The sequence below is a fragment of the Panthera pardus genome, unplaced genomic scaffold, assembly GCF_024362965.1.
Source record: "Panthera pardus isolate Hobbes unplaced genomic scaffold, ASM2436296v1 HiC_scaffold_6, whole genome shotgun sequence".
Classification (NCBI taxonomy): domain Eukaryota; kingdom Metazoa; phylum Chordata; class Mammalia; order Carnivora; family Felidae; genus Panthera; species Panthera pardus.
Genome location: NW_026526991.1, coordinates 37963357 through 37987343, shown reverse-complemented (window position 1 = coordinate 37987343; position 23987 = coordinate 37963357). Strand labels below are relative to the sequence as shown.

At 38.5% G+C, this 23987-nt stretch overlaps 1 protein-coding gene across 1 annotated transcript in view; it reads right to left on the bottom strand.

Moving 5' to 3' along the window:
• Positions 1–1398: 1398 nt before the first annotated feature.
• The window catches only part of LIN7A (lin-7 homolog A, crumbs cell polarity complex component), a 126661-nt gene continuing 104072 nt past the window's right edge, over positions 1399–23987 (bottom strand). The window contains exons 5-6 of the mRNA XM_019455212.2: positions 12990–13208; positions 1399–6651 (exon numbers count right to left, since the gene is read on the bottom strand). Of these exons, the coding sequence (XP_019310757.1) occupies positions 12990–13208 (219 nt within the window). The 3' untranslated portion in view covers positions 1399–6651. The remainder of the gene's footprint in view (positions 6652–12989; positions 13209–23987) is intronic.

Here is a 23987-nt window from a genome sequence, read left to right as displayed (position 1 = left end):
GTTTCAAAAATAAAAATAAGTAAATAATTTTTTAGAAAAGAGCAAGATGGCTAAAACTGCAGTGCTATCTAGTAAGGAAATACACTCATCCCATATAGTATGGAAATATATCTCAACCTATACCTCTCCCTAATGTTGGCATGGTGGCCTATCCATCCACATACACACATACATACACCTCAAGCAAATACTTTGGAATTTGTAGGTCACTGTTTGATGGAATCTTGGTATCTTCACTATACAACACTGCTAGTCTCTCTTTGCATTTAACTTCACCTTGAAAAAGAACTTGTAATTTTTTCAGTGTCATGAAATCCCATGACTTCTATTTCAAAGTCCATACACCAGACTTCAATATCATCACGTTTTGTATTCTAGGTTTTGCACTTGTGGATGGGAGAGCACTATAACGTCCTCCTTCCCCAACACCATATTAGTGTTCTGGTTCAGACTGTGATTTTGTGTGTGTGTGTGTGTGTGTGTGTGTGTGTGTGAGTGTGTGAGAGAGAGAGATAGGGGACCCATCAGAGGATTTTGAACAAAGGAATAGAGCGAGTTACCTATCATCGATATACAGGGAAATTTAGGGAGACATGTTCATTGTGACAACCGTTAAAAGTTCATGAAAATCCTGGTTAAAAAATCCTAAGGTGCTATGCATGGGTAGGAATAGTTAGAATGGGTAAGAGAAGATAGTTTCAAAAGACCTTGCCAAGGTGAAATCTAAAAAGTCTAAGAATCGATGTAAATGGTAAGTGAGGAAGAGGACAATATTTGTACAGAGAATGGTAATATCAGTAAACATAAAGGTGACAAAAGGCAGGTAGAGAGATGTTAAAAAGTATGACTTTGGAAATAAAGTATTTGAATTTGCCCATTGGCATATTATGTGCAAAGCTAAATTTTGCAAAATGTTAATTATTTTGAAAAGGCTAATTGCTTAGGGAAGAATAATGATGTATTAAAAGTTTTAAGAAGGTTCCTTGCTGCCACCAATAGGAACCAGCACTTAAGATGTAGAACATGCCCATTTGACTGGGAGGGGGAGAGAGAGAACAGATGTAAATCATGTGTGGGATCCGTCTTTGTGAGTGAATCAGATGGAAGCAGGTGTTCCCTCTCCCCACAGAAGGTGTCAGTTCCTGTTAGCCTCTGGAAATGTGGTCACATCCATCTGATTGTGGTTCTAACATTAGGCCAATCTCAATTTCTGCCTTTCCTATTGGCTTTAGAATCTACCCCTCAGTAGTGTGACCCCCACTGTATGGTTTGGAATGAAGAAGGGCAAGGAACTTGGAGTCTAAATATTCAGGCACCATCAGCATCTAAACATCTTTCAATATCCATACTTTAAATGAACTTAAAAGTCATTTGATAATGAAGACAATACTTCCAGTCTGGTGTCTAATACTTTTACTTCCCAGCAGCATAATACCACTTTGGTCAGGTTGAACCACTGCACAATTTTGCAGCTCTTTCAGAAAAATGAAGAAAACAATTGGAAAGACGCGATCACATGCAATGGTGAGAAAATAGTACTATTGCCTGATCTTTTCCCATAAATGTGAAATATCCTTGGTTCAGCTCCACACTGTGTACTTATTTTAAGCCCTTACAGTAAGGGATTTTGTTTCTTGTAGCACCAGATAGACACAGTGGCTAACAAATAATTCTGAAAAGTCATTGACATATTTCCCACATGTCAGAAATGTCCTGGATCTGTACTTTATCCGTGTCCCTGGCTTGAAGTGTTCTTCACAAGAGTAAGCTGTAACATAAGACTGAGTTCTTAGTCTGCTTCTGCCACTGATGTGGTCTGTTGAGCATAATAACTTCACTACTATGTTTTTGCATACTACTTTACAACTTCAAAGTACTTTTATATACAGTGACCCATTTATATTAATGACTCCTATTTTTAATGTAATGGTGTCCCCCAAACCACAGATAATGGTTCGACACATGAACTCTTGTGTTACACCGCATGGGTTCAAATCCCCATTTCATCTGCTAGCTGTGTGACCTTGGACAAGTCACGTATCTGTGCTTCAGTTTTCTTTCTATAAAACGAAACCTACTGGAGTTGTTGAAGGGATTCAATGATGTAGTCTATGGAAAGTACCAAGAACAGTAGAACCTAGTGAGAGTTCAGTAAGTGTTCATTATGAATAAATTATGACTTACCTATCTTGCTGGGGTAGAACTATGGTGTATGGATAAACTGAGCAGTATTTTTGAGTGATGTGTCTGAAAAGCAAGTTCACGTAAGTGTCTGCAGGGGATTCTTTCATGATTTCCATGGAGTTAGGGATTGTATTTCTTCTGTCGTCTGTGAAGAGGGACTGGATGGAGAATAAACTCTACCAAAGTGTTGAGGAGTTCCTCATTGTAAGTTCCAGGAGGGCACTAGGTCTGTCTTGTTTGCCATTACATTTCTAGGACCTAGCAATGTACTAGGTGCACAATAAATATTTGTTAAACGAATAAACACGTGGAAAAGTCTTAATTGCTATGCGATTAAGCATTAGCTCAGGTACATCCTAGAAATCAAATAGGAAAGAAGTGATCTTTTGAAAGCAGAAGATTTAGAGATGTGTCCCCAATTACTAGGAACTCCTTAGAGAAATGTTACTAGTAAAGAGATAAAACATTGAAAGAGATATTAAAAATGTGCTTGATGACATGACTTCTCTTCCTTTTTAAAAATTAAAACATAATATTTTATAAAATTCATAACTGGGGTTTTATGTTTTAAACGCCCTTGCAAAATAACTCAGGGAGCTTTCAGAAAAAACTAGAAAGGCTGAGTTTTATTCATTGTTAAAATATCTTACTCCCCAGACACTATCCCTTATCTAAATGCCCTCAAATCCTTGAAGCTTTTGAAGTAATTGATTCCAAATTCATATATCTGAAAAGCATTTATTTATGAAAAGAGTAAATCTGGTTCTGACTATGAAATTCAGAAATTACAGTGCCAATTACTGTAAATTGGTGAAATTTTTCAGATTATCTGAAGGCAACATTCACTTATTTGTCTATCAACCTATCCAGTTGTTCATTCATTCAACAAACACCAACTGAGCGCCTATTGTGTGCCAAGCATCATACCAGATGCCAGGGATATGGCAGTTCATAATGCAGTCACAGACCTGTCGCTCCTGGAGTTTATGATCCAGAGAGGGACGAGATGGGTAGGACTGCCCCATTTTTGGGGAGATACTGCCTAACACTGGCTTCCCTGAATCTTCAGAACATTGATTTCTACTTCACAATGCTATCTAAAGCTGGTCTTTGTTAACAGGCTGTATAATAAACACAAACCAGCTAAAAGATGAGAAACTCAGACATTATTCACACATTAACAGATATCTATAGAGGCTTAAGATAATGTAGACAAAATATCCCAACGTCTTGGAGTCCTATAGGCACAGCTGAGTAAAATGAACTGAGATCACATCAGTTTGATTTGTCACGGGTTGAGAACTGCATTTGTAAATTGATGTAATCCATCTCTAGCCAAGTTCTTCGGAGACAGCCTTGAATTCTTAACAAGCCCCTGAAAGCTAGATTTTGCATTTAGATCTTAGCATTGTCTTAAAAGATAGTGGTAGTTCACATAACAAGAGAATTCCCTATTGATTACATGATTGAGGGAGCACAAAAGTCTGTTATTCTTTCCAAAGTCAATTGTAACTTAAGCTCATTATCTCCATGCGGATGTTCTATTTCAAATGGGAACAGAATCAAAATGTAAATGTTCCAAATGAAAAGGTTCAGGTTTTTGTTTTTTTTTTCTTTCTTTTTTTATTTTACTGAAGTATGCTCCGAGTACTGGCCTTCAAAATCACAGCAGAAAAGAGTTTAGAAAAATCTGGCCACCAGTCTGACCAGGGGAAAGAACTAAAATTCACCAGGATCAAGAAGATACAGTCATACCAGATTTTCCCCCTAACTTCGAATATCTAATTTATTTATGATATTCAGGATTGAGCTTTATGTAAGAGGCACCTGTTATGTCTTTAATATGACTTTGGACATGCCGATAGCTCTACCAAGATCATTAATAGTAAACAACATTAGTACAATTTTTTCCCTTTCCCTCCGGCTTCAGTGAAACTTAGAAAACCTCAAAAGGACCTCTCTAAGTCTTAGGGTCAGCTACTTTTGATTAAAACTTTAAGGGAAGGTTTATATTTCAATACCCAGATTTTACTGGAAAAAAAAAAAAAAAAAAAAGACCAGCCATTTTATCATTTGTATGTAGGACCACCGTGACATGTACTCTGTCTTTAGATACCTTAGTTGTGATGGATTTCCCCTTCACTTTGACAAAGGACTTGGCATACATTTATTAGCATTTAACCATTATGCAAATGAAGCATAACATACAAAGACATCTAGAAAACACAAACGTAAAGTATCTGCTCACTTGATAGCTGCTTCTGTAACACCATGATAAGATTTATATTGATGTGAAAATATATGATAATTTAATATCAACCATACACTTATGGCTAAATGAAAACGTATCTTAAACTTCAAATTTATACAAGGCATTGAAATGTGTTGAAATGACCATTTTCTCATTACAAGGGTGCAAATATTTCCCTTTATGAGAATCTGTGGCATTGCCTGAATAGCTTTTACATTTCTTTGTTAAATGATAACTAAAATATATGTTTTATTAAATTTTTCTTATAAAAATGAGAACTACCTCTTTCAAACTGAGTAATACTCACTTAGTCTCCATTCACTCCCTTTAGTCATGCTTATCTCTTTTGTAAACCTATTTTACATAACATTCAGGGTCATCCCCCTTGCCCTCCCCTCCCCCCTCATTTCTCTAGTAAAAAATGATATGTTTTCAGGATGGTTGTTGGAATTGGTGTACCTCCTAGCTTCCTTGCTCTTGGCTCTCTGTTGGGTGATGCACTGTGAAGAGTAGGCAGAACTTGGTATTGATAATAACACCCTTTGAAAGGGCAAAATAAAATGTACTGGGTAGTTCTGATTGGTTTTGTTTTGTTTTCAAGAAATAGCTCCTGAAGTGAGCTTCATAAATTTCTAATTTGGGGGACTATCTGAAATGTAAAATTTATTTATGTTGGGGAATCAATTTCTGCATTTGAGAAAAAGAAACATTCAAATATTGGCCTCAGTTTTAATCATCTTTCTAGAATGTTTCAACTGAACGTGTATTCTTTTTTCAGGTACATTTTTTTGCCTAAGGTATTTAACTGCCCAAATAATTATTGCTTTCTATTCATTCCAATGAGTAAAATCAGACTTATGTGCTTAGATTTACCATAAGTCAAAAGTGAAGATCTGTAGAGGTGGCTCATTTTCCAGCAAATGATACTTTCTGAGAGATGATATCTCATTGTCTATTTTCCTATATGAATGTGTGTAATGAATTAGGTATTTTTTCCCTCTAGAAGGAGCAGCATTTTTCATTCACAAAATTAATATCCTCATTTACATATGCCTAATTTTGAAAGGAATGTTACTTTTGATCTTAGATTGCCAAAAACATCCACTTTGTCTTTGGGGAAACTGATTTAAACCTTGTGTGACACATATATTTGTATATATATGAACATATATCATAATTGAGTTTTGTAAAGCCTTAGGCTTTAACATATTAAATAAATTTCTATGACAACATATCAGTGTAGACAGAAAGATTTCTGACTTACCCAGAGTTTATCAATCAAAAAATATAAAACTTAACAAACAAATATTGAGAGCAGGGTTATATGGAAATATCACAGGAGGATCAGTTCATGAAGCTAGGTCCTTTGCTAGTATTCTCTTACCAGATTCATAACATTTGGTAAGAAAAGACCTCAGTTTGTAACAGATACACTCTGATAATATATATTTTGTGGAATAAATACATGTTATATTGTTAGAATTAATAATCATAGATACAAGTGATAGTTAAATTAAAAAAATATACAGTACTAGAGTTCTCTATCCGTGTCTCTAGCAAACCAAAAGTTGAGCTAAAATTGTCCCTCTCCATTAATGCATAATAAAATTCATGGAAACAGAAAATAAAAAGCCAATTGCTTCTAGAACCTGAACAGAGTATAAATATAGCATAAGGGGAATAAAGGTGGAATTTGCAATTAACTGGAATTCTAATTCAGACAACTCAGCAATATGGATGTGGAAGAGGTCAGGGTATAGGGCAATGAGTAGGTTTCTTTTAAGTGATGACAACCTTGAACTGATGCAGTTTAAACTATAGCCTAATGAGGGATTTGTTAATCTCTGGAAAAGCTGTAGAACAAAGATTCATTTAATCCTGGCCCGGTGATTTATCGGAAAGTCACGGACTTTATTCTTCTTGTACTATTTCAGTCTGCGGACCGGAAAACTGCTCCCTTTACACACTGAGAATTCCCACTGCAGTGCATGGAAGGTCTGTGTGTGTAAAGAGCGCGTGAGCAGTGGGGATTCAGCCCCAGAGAAAGAAGGTGTCGAGTTGCCTGGGTGAAGAACTTATATATCACGTGGTCACAGCTTCTTGACAGGTATAATTATCAATGTTGTCTTTTCCTTTCATTATGTGCTGGGATTGTGAAGCACGGTTTCAAATTTGTGACTATCAGATGTTTGATCAAGTAGCCTCTCTTTAAGGACCTGAAAGGAGGGAAAAGAGTGAAGGGAAATCAGTGATTAGTATTCAACTACAATATGCTAAAAATATCAAAAGAGCATGTGCTATGTGAGAACAGCAAGGATTATTTTAGGCCCTATCACTCATGCACAATCTTCCACATATGAAAAAAAAATTGTTTGATGTTTGCAAAGGAAGTAATTATCGAATGAGGATGGAAAAGACACAGTTATTCCTTAAAATGAAAGACAGAACCCCAGTTTGGAAACATTTCAAATGTAAAACATTTCTTCCTCCCTATTCCAGATGACTCTGTTTTTCTTCATGAAGGCAAAAGATAGATAACCTTTACAGTGTGAGTCTTAGGGATCTTGTTGAGGTGCAGTCAGCAAAGCTTCTCTCTGACAGGCTGGAAGCACCAACATCCCTTCTCTGAAGCAGGTATCAGGCCTGTTTCAGGCCTGATACCAGGTAGCAAAGAGTAGGCAGCTGCCCTTACGGTCAGATCTGGAGGAGCAGCCTCCCTGAACACTCCCCCAAGACCTGTCCCTCTTCTGCCATTATGGAATCATTCCTTCCAGAGAGAACAGTGGTTTCCAATCTTTGTTTTTCAAGGCTGTGGATATTTTTATTTCAATGAATGCGAAGCATCATATACAAAACAGATTTTCACAAATTGTGGCAGGCCTTGCAATCTGCCTACTTTGCATCAACACTCTCCAGCTGGCATGCCTTCTAGAGATGTGCCTAAAAGCTCCTGGGGCCTGCAGTGTGGCTTGAAAGCCATGCACAAGGCCATAGTGCTTCTTCAGGAGTCACCTAATGACATACTACACACAAGCAGTATCTGTTAGTGACATTTTACTACTGTAATTCTACTACTACCCTACCACTTTGGAGTGCTCACTGCCACATATTTTATTATGAGTTTTACATATTTTTTTCTTACGAACAGACCATTTTACTGAGTCCTATATTGAATAACTGTCTACAGGTCCCCTAATTACCAAGTGAATTTTTAATGAATTAACTTATTATATAGTTACACGTCCGAAGGGAATGGGACTCAGAACAGGTGAATTTTAGTAAGACTCTTGGATCTTTTCATCTATCCAGGGGAGGGGGTAGGCCTGAGGGATATGCCAGCAGCTGAGAGGTGACTGGGCTTCCAAAATGTGGGTCACTGAAATACCCACCGGGAAGAACCATCTGCACCAAATGTTCTCATTATTTTTCTTATTCCCTTGCTTTGTAATTCCATAGATTAGTTATTCTTTTTATGCTTTTAAATAAAAGCTTTTTTTCCATATTAGTGTAAATTTTACTGATCAAATTGCTTTGTTAATTTTATTTAATGTTTATTTATTTAGAGAGACAGAAAGAGAGATTGCGTGTGAGTGAGCAGGAGAGGGGCAGAGGGAGAGGGAGACAGAGAATCCCAACCAGGTCTGCGGGGCTCAGTCCCACGAAATGTGAGATCATGACCCGAGCCAAAATCAAGAGTCAGATGTTTAACTGACTGCACTACCCAGGTGCCCCTGCTTTGCTAACTTTTTAATGAGTCATTGTGGTAGGCAGAATAATGGACCCCAAATATAGCCACATCCTAATACCTAGTAGATTCCATGCTACAGGGAAATTAAAGGTGTAGATGGAATTAAGATTCCTAAACAGCTGATGTTAAAATATGGATATTAACCTGGACTATCCAAGTGGGATCTATAATTGATAAAATTAAAAGTGGATGATGGAGAGAGAAAAGGAGCCAGGAGAGTGGGTGTGATGAGGAAGCAGAAGTCAGAGCACTGCAATGTGAGGACTTAACCACCTTTGCTGGTTTTGAAGAAGGAAAAAGGTCCAAGAGGCAAGGAATGTGGAGAGCCTCTAGAAGCAGGAAAAGTCAAGGAAATGAATTTTCCCCTGGAGCCTCCTAAAGCCCAGTGAGACTGTGCTGGACTTCGGTCCTACAGAATTACAAGACAATAAATTTGTGTTCTTTTAAGCCACCAAACTTGCAATTTTTTAGGGCAGCAGTAAGAAATTAATAAAACCAAAGTGATGGAAGCGCTTTGAGGTGTGGGATGAGTGGTAAAGGTGAACTGGATAACTCCAGCTGTAAGTAGGGTGGGAATGAATCCCTGGAAAGCTTATGTGAACATGTCTGTGAGGAAGGATGGGACATGTAAGGGCAAGAGCCATCGAAGAAAAAGGCAGGGTAGCACAGTGATTAAGAGAAAGAGGCTTTGGAACGTATGTTTCTGGGTTTGAATCATGGCCCTATCACTTACTTACTAGCTGTGAAATGGTTTAAAAAAAATCCTACATGCCTCATTTTCTTTCTTTAAAATGAGATTTAAACTACTACCTAATACCTACAGGATTGTTGTGACGATTAAGTAATTTAACACATATGAAGCACTTAGAAGAGTTCTCGGCACACCCTAATTGCTTAATAAATGTTATCCAGCATTATGATTATTATTTTTATCATTCCAGTTTTCTACTCGGTCACTCTGGGTTCCTTGGATTCAATTTTATCAGAGGTATCCTTCCTTTGAGGCTGGTTTTCTCACTTCTGCAGTGGTTTTCTGGATCGGATCATCAAGATGGCGGCTGTGGCAGTGGTAGTGGAGGATATAGAACAGTCAGCAGTGGACAAAGTAAAGGAAGTGGGGGCCTGACAGTTGGTGAGGCCACTAGCAAACTCCAGCTACTTTGTAAATATGTTAAGATCCAGAATGGTTTCAGATGCCATGAATTCTCCACCCTCAATCCAGCAACAGGAGGGCAGAGGAAGTTGACAATCCTTTAAGTCTTGACTTCCTCAGAATTTTTTCTGAGACAACTCAAGAAGGATTACTCTTCTTTCCCCCTTTTATTGTCCAAGAGTCTGGGTGGAATATGTATACAAATTCATGCTTTAAAAAATGAGATCCTTCAAGCCAAATAAATGTAACACTCTCTGTCAAGAAAGTGGGTATAGCATAAAAATACCTATATGCCTATTCTCTGTTTCGGTTTCTATAATACAGTTGTATGAAGATCGCATCTATTACCTTTTAGAAAATGTAATCTACTCCTCCTGATTATCAAACATAAAAGGGGAAAAAACAATTGAGTTTTATTTCAGGTGAGTTTAAAATTAAAAGTGAGCATAACAGACATTCTCCACACAGCACTTGCATTCAACATATTTTCCATTTGTATGTACCACTTACCATGATTAGTTACTTCATAACATATACCATTTTGGATTTAAAAAATTCCTAATTTAGAGAGAATAGAAACTGTATTTCATGTGGTAAACAATAAGACAGTATCTGATGAATATGTTGCTTTACCTGGTCTTTGCTTGACGTGTCAAACTTAAAAAAAAAAAAAAATCAGAGATCTGTTCAGTCAATTGGTCAAATTAGCTTCAAATTTCTTCCCCAAAGCAGTCATAGTATGAGTTAGGAAGTGTAACAAATCCCATTTAATCCTTAAAATCTAATTAATTAAAAGTTGAACAAGACCTAATGTAGGTCTCTTTGACTGAATTCCCCATAAAATCCGTGCACGACATGACTTGGTTGTACTTGGCTCGTACTTGAAATGGTCACTACGGTTTCATCTCAAGGGTCCATGATGGTGTGTGTAGGAAGTGCTGTCTTGGCAGGCGTAAATATAAATTTCATGTTCACTTAAGTAGAATCACCATATCGTGTATAAGGAAAAAAACCAGTTTGTAAATGTCTTCTATTAAAAATGTTAGCCTTTGAGGTGCCTGGATGGCTGAGTCAGCTAAGTGTCCGGTTTGGGATCAGGTCATGATCTCATGGCCCATGAGTTCGAGCCCGTCAGGCTCTGCTGACAGCTTGTGAGCCTGGATCCTGCTTCGGATTCTGTGTCTCCCTCTCTCTCTCTGCCCCTTCCTGCTCATGTTCTTTCTCTCTCTCTCAAAAATAAATAAACATTAAACAAATTTTTTTTTATGTTAATCTTTGGCGATGAGACAATAGGAAATTCTGAAGCAATTTAATGAAGACCGATGGAGCAGAGAGATGGAATTGAGTGCACAGCCCAGGAAATACAAAGATATTCGAAAGATATGAAGACTGAATGGGTATAATGGTGGAAGCTTTTAGTAAGACCTCAGAAGTCTGAATGGCAACATATTTCTTTCAAAACACTTTAGAGTAATTTTACTCTGGGCCAGTGTGGCAAACCAATTAGAAAAATGGTACGAGTCTGCATTTTTGAGGATAGAAGAAAAAAAGGGGTTAGTGGAAAGAGTGTCCATGTTTGACTAAAGAATTGTGGATTGTTATTATTAGAAAAAAGATCTTTGAAGGGATTCTGAAAGCACCAAGGTAAAATACCTGTACATTTGGAATGGATAAGAGAGGAGAAGGATGTGGACGAAATGACTTGTCCAGATGTATCCCTATCACTCCATCTCAACGCTATCATCCTGGCTAAGGCACCATATATCTTGCCTGGACTACTATATAATAGCCTTGTAATTAGTCTCTGTTCTCACTTTCACCTTACAATAATCTGTTTTCTTCAGAACAGCCAGAGTAATCTTTTTAAAAACATAAATCAGATCATGTCACTCCCTTGCTTAAAACCTTTAGTGGCTTCCACTGCAATAAAATCTAGCTTCTTTCAGTGGTTTAAAAAGCTTTCTGCGACCTGGCCCCCATGGCCTCTACCTTCTTTCCTCACTCATTATTTCGTAACTAATTACACTGGCTCTTTTTCTATTCCTCAAACATCAAATAGCTCAGGAGTCTCTCTTAGAGCTACACACTGGCTATTTCCTCCTCTTCTTATGCTCATTTCTGGCTTCTCCTCGTCCTTCAACCTCAGCTTAAGTGTCCTCTCCTTTGAGATGTCTCTCCTGATTACCTAATCAAAAGTTGTCACCTAGCCAATCTCTATCAAAGCACCCTTTTAACTCTGCAAAGTACTGGTTCCAACAGGATATTTTCATTTACCTGTATATTAACCATCTCCCCCAACAAGAATGTAAGCACCATGAGAGCAAAGACTTTGCTTTGTTCATGCTGTTTCTGCAGCCCATCGAACAGTGCCTGGCCCACGGCAGTACCAAATAGATATTTACTGCTGAATAAATGTAATTTGTAGAATGAATGGAAGGTGATTTTAGATAAAGTCACCAAACTGTGGTATATACAATAGCACTTACAAGCTATAAAAGAAAGACTGAATCCTCAGCACTGTCTGAGGACAAATCCTATAGTCTTTATACTTCCCCCTGTAGCTTCTCCTTTTTGTGTTGCAAGCAACAGAAAGTCTCACGTCATATCCAATGTTTCCGGTTGTGCAAATAGTAATCTGATGTTGAATGACCTAAAACCACTATTACCCAATGTTCAAATGTCATTTTTCCAAGGACATTTGAAACTTCAAAATCACATTTGCAGACATCACAGCATAGAGGTCTACAATGCTATTAACTCTCTTCCAAAGGATAGCAAGGACAATTTATAGAACTCCAGAATATCTGATGCTGGCGGATGAAATGCCTGCAAGAGCAAAAAGGAAAATAATTCTATGCCACTTGTAAGTGTGGCTGTGAGGACACCACAAAGCCATTGCAATTTCATATCATTCGTCTAAAAAATGGGATTTTAGTGATACCTTGAAGAGTTTTTCTGAGGATAAGGAAGGATACGTGAAAAGAACCTCACACATAGAGGCACTTCAAAGATGGTGATTCTTAACATTTTTTCTTGAATTTTCTTAAAAACATATAGCAAAACCTGACTTAGCATTTTCGTCACAAAGTGAAATTTAGAAAAAAGGGAAGAGCATCTCATTTGAAGTGAGCACCCACAGAGAATTTCGAATCTCTTAGAACATGCACACTGGTCTCCACTTCATTCTTCAGAGTGGAGTAGTTTTCCAATAATTTGTAGTATTCTAAAGGGATCTTCCCAAGATCAGGTTGTTTAGTTCGTACACTGTGCAAAGGCAAATGGCCAAGGGGCTGAGTGGGGCTGGGATCCAACGCACACTCTTGTCAGGTGGCTATGTGCCCAGTGATCTGGGTTACGCAGAGGGTGTATTTTCCCGATTTGTATAAAGGTATCTCCTAATCTGTACCTGCCCCCCGCAAGTATATTATTTTCCAAAATATTTTACCTTTGCAGAAAATATGGCTGAATGACATAAAGTCAGCAACTGTCTTCTTGACATTTTCTGAGATCATCATTTTTTTATTTGCTTGATTGATTTTTGGGAGGCACTGTCAAACCTAATGACTTTAATCCAGCTAAGAAACTATATTAAAAACCAAAACAAACTTATATGCGTAAGGGACTTCCCTTGTGCGGAAGAAGGCACTTCTTACCTATGACATATGATTTTGCTGTGTTTGTTGCTGCTGCTGCTGTTGCTGCTGCTGGATTAGCAACTGTTGCTGCTGCCGACGCCGGGCAGTCCGGAGCTTTTCAAAGCGAGCCTCCATTTCTTCCAGGACTTTGGGGGTATATCGGACCACCAGCTTGACGCTGTCTTTAGCAGCCTTGAGTAGTTCTACCGCTTTCTCATGGTGTTCCCCTTCCACGCTCTGAAAAAAACAGTGACATCTCTTAAAGGGGAGAGCTTGCATGTTCTTTTCCCTGCAAGACCAATCTGAAATTAGCATCTTATTAAAATCCCAGTTTGAAATCTCAAGAAGGTAGGGCAAGTGGCATTCATTGCCATCATCATTATTTATTGCATTTGTAGATGAAGTATAGGCAGGTTAGGATGCAGTAGGGTACCGGATGGATTGAATGGGGGCTCACGTTCAGAGGATCAGAAGCAATCAAGACCTCAAATATCACACTAACGTTTAGAGTGGGGTTTCTAAATTTCATCTGGAAGAATAAATTCACTAGTCAAGAAAATTCTGACAAAATTTTAAAAAAGAGTAATAAAGGTAAAGTCTCCCTATCGGATATTAAATGTTATTAAAAATCTATAAAGATTAAAGCAGTGTCTTATTGTTGTAGTAAGAGTTCTGAACAGAGTCCAGAAGCAGATCCATGATTATGTAAAACTCTGTTATAGGACAGATGTGGGATTTAGACCAAAGGGGGAAAGGACTGTTACATAAGGATGCTGAAACAAATAATAATTAAAGATAGAAAGTAATGTGGAGCCCAAACCTCATAGTCTATGCTAAATATAACCAATCAAAAATTTAAACGTAAAAATAAAACCATAAAGCAACTAAAATGAAATAGAGGTGAACGTTCATCTTGCAATGGAAAAAGAATTCTGAAGTAAAAATGCCAAGGGGAAAATCACAAAATCAGATTTATAAATTGTAAGTTTCTCTCTCTCATATACCATAAAAGTCAAGTAACAAACCAGAAAAAAAAAACATTCTCAATTTCTGACAAATTTTTAATATTCTTAAATGGCAGTAAAGACCTAAACAAAATGGGCACATGGACTCATGGACACATAATAATTAAAAAATAAAAACTCATGAAAGGATGTTTAAGCTTTCTTGTAATGAAATAAGTACAGATGAATACAAAATATTTCATTTTTAATTTAAAAATGGTAAATATGGTGTATTTGCAAGGATGTAGAGAAATGGCACTCTCATATACTGCTAATAACTTGACACAAACTGGTACAATTTTTCTAGAGGGCATTATCGTTATGCATTGAATAAGCCCTTTATAAAGAATAGTTTATTTTCAGAGAAACTTACTAAGGATATAATCAGATATGCACACATACCTATAAGGTAGGAGTGATAAAGCAGAAAGCAAAAAAATAAATCAATTCTCCGCTTTGGAGTACGAAGTCTTTTGAGCATCATGGTCCAGAGGGTACAGATAATAGTTGGGGAAGCTATGTTTTACCACAAGGAAATACAAAGAGGTTTCTTTTCCCAGAGCTTCTAAAGATTCTCCAGGTTAGGATTAGTGAGAAGCAAAACAGAAGAAAGCTGTAATCATATTAGAAGGGCTCTGAGAAAAGGAGATAATCTTCTTCCCTCTCAGCTGATCTTCAGGGCAGATGACATAACTCTTATTTTGTAGGATCGAAGTACAAAGGTCTTTTGACTCGCTTCATGGATAGAGCTCCTAGGAGAATCATCTGTGTGAGGAGATAGGCTGAGAGACTTCCAGAAAACCTAAGAGTGGGCTAAGGAGGCCGAGAAGCCACCCAAAATTGGTTGAGATCACATTTTACAACCCAAGCAGAAAGGGGACTCAAAATGGATATTATATTGAGTTACTCAAAGTAAAGTAAGTTGCATTTTAAGCCCACTTCAACTTATCTTGAGATTCATAATTACTACATTATACAGATTTGGAGACAAAAGATTATGTTCCATTCTATCACTTGCTTCAGCAAGCTGGAGTAGACTGAGAAAACAAAAAAGTGAAAAAACCCCAAAAAACTTTGAATTTAGCAATGAGGCAGTCACGCTGGTGTGTAAGAATGCGGCTTCCTCATGTGTTGGAGCACCAGGCAGATACTAAGGGTTTAAGAGATGACCGTGGTGAGCCCTGGAGGCAACTTCCATGACTACTCCTTCACTAACTCTGTGGTCAATGGAGAACAAGGGCTTATAAAAAAAAAAAAAACAAAACTGCTGGGCAGAGTGAATTTTTGCCTAAGCTAAAGCTTAGGGAAATAGACTTATTCATTGATGAATGTATTCTTTTAATTATTCAATCATTGACATGATCACTCAACAGATGCTTATTTAGCACATATTCTACAAATTATATTCTAAGTACTTTAGAAGAACATAAAGGACAGGTGAACACTTTGACAACTGTGCACAATATAATCCCTGTTTTCAGTGTGCACAAAATTTCTAATTTGCCCCAAGGTGAATTGTTACTGTGTGAATCTCTCCTTCTAAAGGAAAGTGATTTGGCTGTCCCTGCTCTTCTCTAGTTTCTTCTTTAATATTAAAATGTCTTTGTTGATATGGTTCAATAACACTGGTTCACATGTTTTCTAGGCCAGATGATTAGTCTCCAAACTCTTTTTGGTTTTTGTTCTATTTGCTTTCATCTAATAGGGTTGGAAATTCTAGGCCAGACCTTTGGAGGCCCATTATCCCAGTTTAGGCATTATGCCTGCAATTTTGAGTTGCCACAGGAGACCTGTGGTACTAATACATGGGGCCATCAAGGTCTCACCATAGGGACGAAAAGCTGAGAGAAATATGGCTGGTATGCCATACTGAACCCCACTGAACCATCAGTTATCCTCTCCAACCCCCACCTCCGCTCCTCCCCACACAGTTAGCAATTTATAAAGGAGCAGATGCCATGGTCTTCGAATCTAGAATTTTTGCCTTGATTCTCTATCTCTGGTTTAGATGATGACTCAGGTTCCTCTGAGCTCGCCAGAGTCAATAGGTCTCCTGGTTGGACTCTGCCTTTCGCTTTGCTTTCTTCACCAGGGCACAGAACCTTCCGAAGGTATTTGGGCCGAGTGTCATACTTCTTCTGCTTCCAAAAATGCTTCATGAAAATGGTAGAAATTACACGATTGAACAGTATAATAGAAACTAAGAGGTAATTCCAAGATTTGAAGAAGTGGAAGTACGTAAGATGTATTATTTCAAACACTGTTTAACTTTATGTTTTAATTGTTTTTAGAAAAATGTCTTAACTCTTGTCTTAATGACTGATCTGGATGCCCTTTTCCATTGGTTTTGCCTACTTGGTGAATACTATTGGATGCAATTGCTTATCTCTTCAACCTATAATTTACCTCTTAAGTGCTTTTAGTCCCTCAGCATAACTTTTTTTTTCTTTCTGCAAATTTGTATTTAAATTTCAGTTAGTTAGCATACGGTGTAGTATTAGTTTCAGGTGTAGACTTTAGTGACTCATCACTTACATACAACACCCAGAGCTCATCTCAAGTGCCCTCCTCACCACCCATCCACCATTTAACCCATTCCCCTCAGTACAACTTTTTAGAAGACAAAGGCCGTTTTCTCTCCTTTCTTTTTCTTTTAAGGCGAGAACAAAAAAGCAGATCACCTAGGCATGGAGGTCTTATTCCATGCAAAAAAAGAAGCCAAACTATCTGCTCAGTTAGGATACACATATTGATATGCAAGCACTTGTCAACAGGTATTCCTTGAGCCCTGAACGTTTATCACCCATCCCTACTTCGGGCTTCTTCAATCTCTCACTCTTAATGAAAGTATGCCTTATTTTGAGCCAAATGTTTAAAACATGTTTTGAAATGCAATAGTTTATTTGTAAACGATTAAACTGTTTCTGTCAAGGCTGCACATCTAAAAGCCCTCCTGACTTGTTCTGTAACATTGTCCTGTAACAACCAGCTCAGTTTGATCAGTCACTTGAGAACCTGCAGCACCAGCTTTTCACCCAGCAGGGGAATGTGGCCCTCCTGGAATGTGAAGAGACAGAGCAAGCCTTCCAATTTTACAGCAAAATCCCCTCTTGCATTTAAAACCTGAAATCCTTCCTATATGTTAAGATTTCATTCCCTTACTTTGGGGTTTTGTTGTACTTACTGCAATTTTAGGAACTCATTAGCAAGGATTCATTTAATTTTTTTTAATGTGTTATTTATTTTTAAGACAGAGAGAGACAGAGCATGAGTGGGGATGGGGCAGAGAGAGAGGGAGACGCAGAATCCGAAGCAGGCTCCAGGCTCTGAGCTGTCAGCACAGATCCCGATGCGGGGCTCGAACTCATGAGCTGTGAGATGGTGACCTGAGCCGAAGTCGGACTGAGCCACCCAGGTGCCCTGCAAGGATTCATTTAATAAAGACATCTGGTGAAAGATTTCAGTAAGAAAGGCGAGGGGTGGTCAAGAAGGCGTGGGGGTATACAGTAGGTCCCTAGGAAATATTTAGACCAAAGAGAAGCAGGGACCGGAAAGAGAAAAGGTCCTAAAAAGAAATATGATCTACCCTACAGTTAGGCATACTTTGGCCATGATCATTCACTGAAGTGAATTAAAATGCCCTAGGAAGAATGGACATTTCCATCCTGAAAAGATTTATTCCTTCTGCCGAACCTTTTAAAAATACACATAGAAATCAATATGGGGAGAATTCAAATCATTTTATTGCCATTTCCAGATGCATAAATACAAGCTAATGAAATATTAAATTGATACAAAACCATAAGAGCTGCATCTCCTGTAATATGAATATATAAAAGAAGATATTTTCATTCAGGAAGCCAGGGAAAAATAGCTTAGTAAAATCCAGATGCATACTTGTTACATCAGCAATCCCATGCAGTTGTAAGTTCGAGGAAGCTTTAAAGCTAGTTAATTTAATGGAGGTTTAGCAAATCGGTGGCTGGCAAATGAACCAACTTAACAATATGGCCATTCTGATCTTTCAATGGTTCTTCTATTTCCACACTTTGTGAGATATCAGAATGGTTGCTTTTTCATGGTATGCTCAATTTCCTAGTTGATTAAGAATTCTCTCTCATAAAAGAGACTTTGGATCACACCGCAGACACTAATTTGCTCATGACTTGTGTTTTCTCCTCGCTGCAAATGAGAAACTAGTTGTTAAATTTTGACCCTGGCTAGCCCTCAGATGGAAGAGATGCCTGCCCTGGGAAGGAAGCTTGTTATCTGTGCATAATTAGCTGTCAAATGGCCCATGCCCAGGTCTTTATGCAGGTCTTTCTCTGTGGGGATTACATGAATATAATCTTCACAGAGTTTGCTGATAGGTAAGTTGCTTAAACACTTTTTCTGATAACCAAGAGTTGGCTATGCTTCTCAGTTATTCTAGGCATATCTTGAGCGAGGTTTATGCATGGGTTCCTAAATGACATCAGTCATTCCTTTGGATTAAGGGCCAAATGATGTTATCAGGGAGTAAATGATATGAAGAGCATTGGATTACAATATCTAGGTAGCTCAGAAACTCAGAACATTGTAGCTATAAAGACCCTTAGAAACAATCTTAGTTATCTCCTTGCATTTTAGTGTTTGTCTAGCTAACATCCATCACCGTTCACATTACAAAATGTTCTTGGGATGAGAACTTTTAAAATTGACTTTGTTAACAACTTTCAAATATGCAATACCGAATTATTAACTACAGTCACCATGCTGTGCATTACATCCCCATGACTTATTCATTTTATAACTGGAAATTTGCACCTTTTGTACAAAACTTGTTTGTGCCATGTGAAAAGGTAGGAACTAGTGACAAGGGTAAGATCTATAAGAGTTGGCTGGTGAAGGAGCAGCATGAGTCTATTTGAAGGGCTTACTATTAGTAGATTATGATTCTCAAGTTTGAAATGACCCGATATAGCCGAAGACAGACCAACTCCTTTTCCACAAAGTTAACAGTGATCGATCATTTTATTCTTATCACAGCTTTCCTTTTAGTCCGTGAAAGCATTTTATTAAGCGTGTGTGCATCTAGGGGCGTGTGGGTGGCTCAGTCGGTTAAGCTTCTGACTTCGACGCAGGTCATGATCTCAGGGTTTGTGGGTTCAATCCCCACATCAGGCTCTGTGGTGGACAGCTCAGAGCCTGGAGTCTGCTTCGGATTCTGTGTCTCCCTGTCTCTCCGACCCTCTGCTGTTCACGCTATGTCTCCGTCTCTCTCTCTCTCTCTCTCTCAAAAATAAACATAATAAAAAGAAGCATACATTTATACATATAAATGTGTTCCTGTGTGTGTGTGCATATAGTCTAACATTTATGGAACACTTACTAAGTGCAGAGCACTGTTGGCTACTTTCTGTGCATCATATCTAATCCTCACAACTCTATAAGAAAGGTACTGGAGAGTTTAAGAAATTTATCCTAGGTCCCCAGGTAGTAAGCAGAACTGAGCTCTGTTTCCAGAGATTAGGCTCTTACCTACAAAATCCATAGCCTTAAACAAGATACTAGAGAGTAAATACTATATGGGTGGCTCTTCCTTATTTGCGGTTTTTTAGACCAGTAGTTTTTAAACCTGTATGTACATAGGAATCAATCGAGGCATTTTTAAAATATTAGAGGCCTAGACTGGGTCTCAAACTTGCTATATCCACAGCGGTATGACCTAGGAATATGTGACTTTATAAAACTCTGATATAGCCAGTCAGCCAGTCCCTGACACGTAGATTAGTGTTTGGACACAGTGCTCTAGACTATAACTAACCCAAATAATAAAAAGTAAGAGTTTCTTTACTAAGTTATTCCAGGAAAGAGACCTGGGTAGGTTAGAAACTCATAATTTTGCCTTGTAGTAGCTCTAGAATCATCATTTTTGGTCACTGAGAAAACGTATACATATTGATTGGGTGTTTAATTAAGAATGGAATATCTCTGCACAAGCTACCGGACATATTCAGAAAAAAACTTTTTGACTTTTGATCCACTGTTTTCCTCAAATATGTTAATTTCTTCTTCTAAACGTATTCTCTTTTGCTGAAGGAAAGTGGCAAGTGTATAAAAAGTATCACATTTATCCCCTGGAAAAAATATGCTAATATTCTCCCATAGTACTTTGTTCCTGCCTAAATGATAATATCTATTTCAGTGCACTGTAATTTATCAGTTTACAATCATTCTGCTGTCACCAGACTGTCCAAGGGTAGGATGAGTCTTATTTATCTCTGTGCCCAGCATCTATTGTGTGCTCAATTAATAGTCAATGAATAAACCATCTTTCTCTTTTCCTCCTCTCCCTCTCACCCTCTCTCTCATATATATATATATATATATATATATATATATATAGTAAGCTGCTTAGTATCTCCAAGCTTTAATTTCTTCATCTGTAAAACTGGTATCATAGAGTATCTATGCATAAAGTTTCATTATGGGCATTAAACTTAATATACACAAAGCACCTGGAAAAGTGTGTGACATTTAAAAAGGACCCAACAAATGCTAGCTCTTTGTGATAATCTTACTGTAGAACTTCAGGGGCTTAAGGACAACAGCAACAACAAAATCTAATTCTGGAATAAGCAGAAGTTTCCTTTATATTATCCTGGGGCAAAGTTTACTAAATAAATTAACAGTTTGTTGGAAGAATGTTTCAAGCTACTTAAGTAAATCAACTGCTTCTAATCACTGTTAAGTAATTTAGAAGCATCATTTCCATACATACAATTGATATGTTAATTACAAACAATCATTATTTATTCATAAAAAAATTATTCTTCTCAGTCCTTCCACTAGGTCATATTTTGTTAAGAAGAGGGAAAGTGTGCAGGAGATTTGCCTGATGCATGATGTGAGCAAACTTGAGAGGGGAAAGCCATCGAATAACCAAACACTACAAAAAGGAGCAGAGAGGTTGACAGGAAAAAAGGTGTATGTAGTTACACACATTTTCATCCTGTTAGTTACAAATATAAAAATTTCTGAACCGTGAGCGTGGAGAGTATAGAGCATTACCAGCAGGCCCCAGGGGCAGAAAACCTAGAGGGAGCAAAAGCTTTAGAGAAAATCAGCACCAGCCATCACAAATCTAGCATTTGGGTGATCTCAGCTCACCTTTCAGATCTGGACATTAAAATTGGAAACAAATGCAGCTGCTACATTTCAGTTGTAATGCTTTATAGTAACTGCTCAACCCTTGATATTCTGGCACCAAGAGGAGTAAAACCAATTCCTGATGGTTTTGGGGATGAAGAATAAACACACACACACAACTGCACATAAACATGCAATAAATACACACATGTATTCAATAAACATATGTACATACACGTGCACATACAATAGACATACACACCCATACATATGTGCACATAAATACATACACACGCACACGCACACACGGCCATTTTCAGGAATACAAACGTGAGCACTAGAGATTTGGAAACAGAAGAAAGCTGCATGGGAAAATTATTCCTAGAAAATGAGATCTTCCAATGAAATCTGTTAATTTTTGAGTGGTAGGTTTCACCAAGATGTCGAGGTTACGGCGAACACTTTCCAGGCATGATTCACCTGATTTGTCCTTCTACAAGGCATGCTATGTCTGCTCACACTCTCCCAAGCTGTGACACTCTGTGACACTAAACCCCTGAGGAGCAGAGACTTGCTAATGTTCAGAAACAGGTGTGTAGAAATCGCCGGTTCTCGGTATTTGCTTCCGGGTGTAGTTTGGCAAACGGGAGGAGGTGTGGAGGTGTAATGACCACCAGCCCACATACCACCCAAAAACTGTCTCCTCCTCCATACTCAGCACTATTACAGAAACATGCAAATATATCTCAGTCACTAAAACTTAGTGCGACTCCATCAAATCATCAAACTGACCTTTAGCCCAGCCCATGTGACAGCGGGAACAGCCCAGAGATTGAAGTCAAGAAGATGGGGGTGTGTGAAGAGTAGACAAATCACTGACTAAGAGTCTGATCTTTAGAAAATGCCCTTCCTCTTTGTGCCTCAGTTCCCAGCCAGAGACAGTCTTGGGTTTTAGCACTGATGTCCCAGGAAGTACCTCAGTCCCAAGCAATCAGAGATAGTCGGTCATCCATTAACATGCAGGAAGATGTTGCTGAGTGTAAATAGTACTGCCCGGTACATGCTATTTCTTTAGTATACATTTGGTTATGTTTGTTCGTTTTTTTTGTTTTTTTTTTAAATCAGCAGCCCTGTGGAATTGAATTTTCAGTGGACATGAGGGGAAGAGATTTTACCAAACAAGGACAGGTCCCCTGACCACCAAAGGGCGGCATGAGGAAGGGAGAAAGAGATCTGACTTAGAAGAAACGTTTGAAAGAGTAGGTTTTCTGGCGCTCAGGTCATTATTGCTCACTTTGCAATTCTGCCAAGGCCCTAGATGCAGACCTGGTACCATGGAGCATGATCTCCTTCTGCCGCTGCAGAAACCCAAGAATGGTGGAGCCTGGCTTAAAACGGCAAACTAGTTTCGAAGGGGTACCCAGATTCAGTTGAGGTTTTAAATGTCAGTGAAGTCGTGCTGCGTATCTGGACACTGGCTGAGATCCCTAAAGACAAACACCGAAGTCCCCCCTCCGAATTTTAGGATGGGTGGGCTGTTATTATGTCAGGGACAAGGCTAATGCTGGAAGGGTCTATGAAAGATTTTACAACTTAGAACAAAGGTTTAGTCTACAGGAGGTTTGGGGGAATCTTATTTAACTGAGTGTGGCACACAGCATCCTATCTCCTCTCCCTGCAATAACACTGGGATTCTGTCAACCAGAACCGGGTTTTTGTTTTTTGTTTTCCCCTTCAGTTATCTTACTCTAGTGATCTCGCGGAGATCACAGTCTTCTAAGGGGTGTCAGAAATAATAATGTGTTCCTGAAATTATTCAATCAAATCCTTCAAAGGATACACTTTATTATTTAACCCGTTTTGGAATCCTAGACACCCAGGCAATTCATAGAAAGCATAAGGGAGAAACAAAACAAATCTAGGCAGGGGCTGTCTGAGTCCACAGCTGTCAAATGCGTTTCTTGTGACGTGTGAAACAGCAGGGACATTTATGTCGCCATGTACCATGAATGACAAACATTAATAAGAGCTAAACAGTTGATTTAATTGCAGAGACTCAACATTACGGATGCCTTCTTGCAGGAGAAGTGAACATTTAAAGGATATTTCAGGTTTACTGTCCAATACCTCTCTGGCTGTGCATACACACGTCTTTACCAATTAAAAGCACACCCACAGAACATGTTCAGATCCGTCACCAGTGACTTACACTAAGATTTTTCATGTAGGTTCACAAAATAAAACTTATTGCCAATGCCCTAACTGGCTCTAACCTCCAAAGATTCTTTTCACCCCTCCTCTCTGGTTCTTGCCGTCACTAGCCACGCAGCCATCCAAACTGGACACTCTGGGGACATCTTTAATGCTCCCTTCAACTCACATCCAATTAACCACCACACTCTACTGACTGATATTCATTCCCCATGTAACATCTCACCTCATCCTCTCCTCCCTCTTATTTCTGATCATTTCTTGCCTAGATTTTAAAATATCCTCTACCTTCTCTCTTCTCCAGATTCTTGTCGGAGTCACTTGATCTCTCCATGCTGTTGCTTAAATCTAGTGAAGGGCAGAAAATGCACAGCTCTGGTAGACACTGTCCTAGAGGCCAAGGACTGTGCCACATCGATTGTTCTTCCCCAGTCCCCAGCACGGTGCACAGTACTTACCCAACAGCTCAGAGCCTGGAGCCTGCTTCAGATTCTGTGCCTCCCTCTCTCTCTGCCCCTCCCTCACTCTTATCTCCCTAATCTTTGCCCCCTATCAGTATTCACCCCACAGAAATAGTCACCAGTATACATGAAGATTTTCACTGAAGCAGTGTTCACAATAACAAAACAAAACAAAACAAAAAGCCAACTGGGTAGCAAGGTAAATGTCC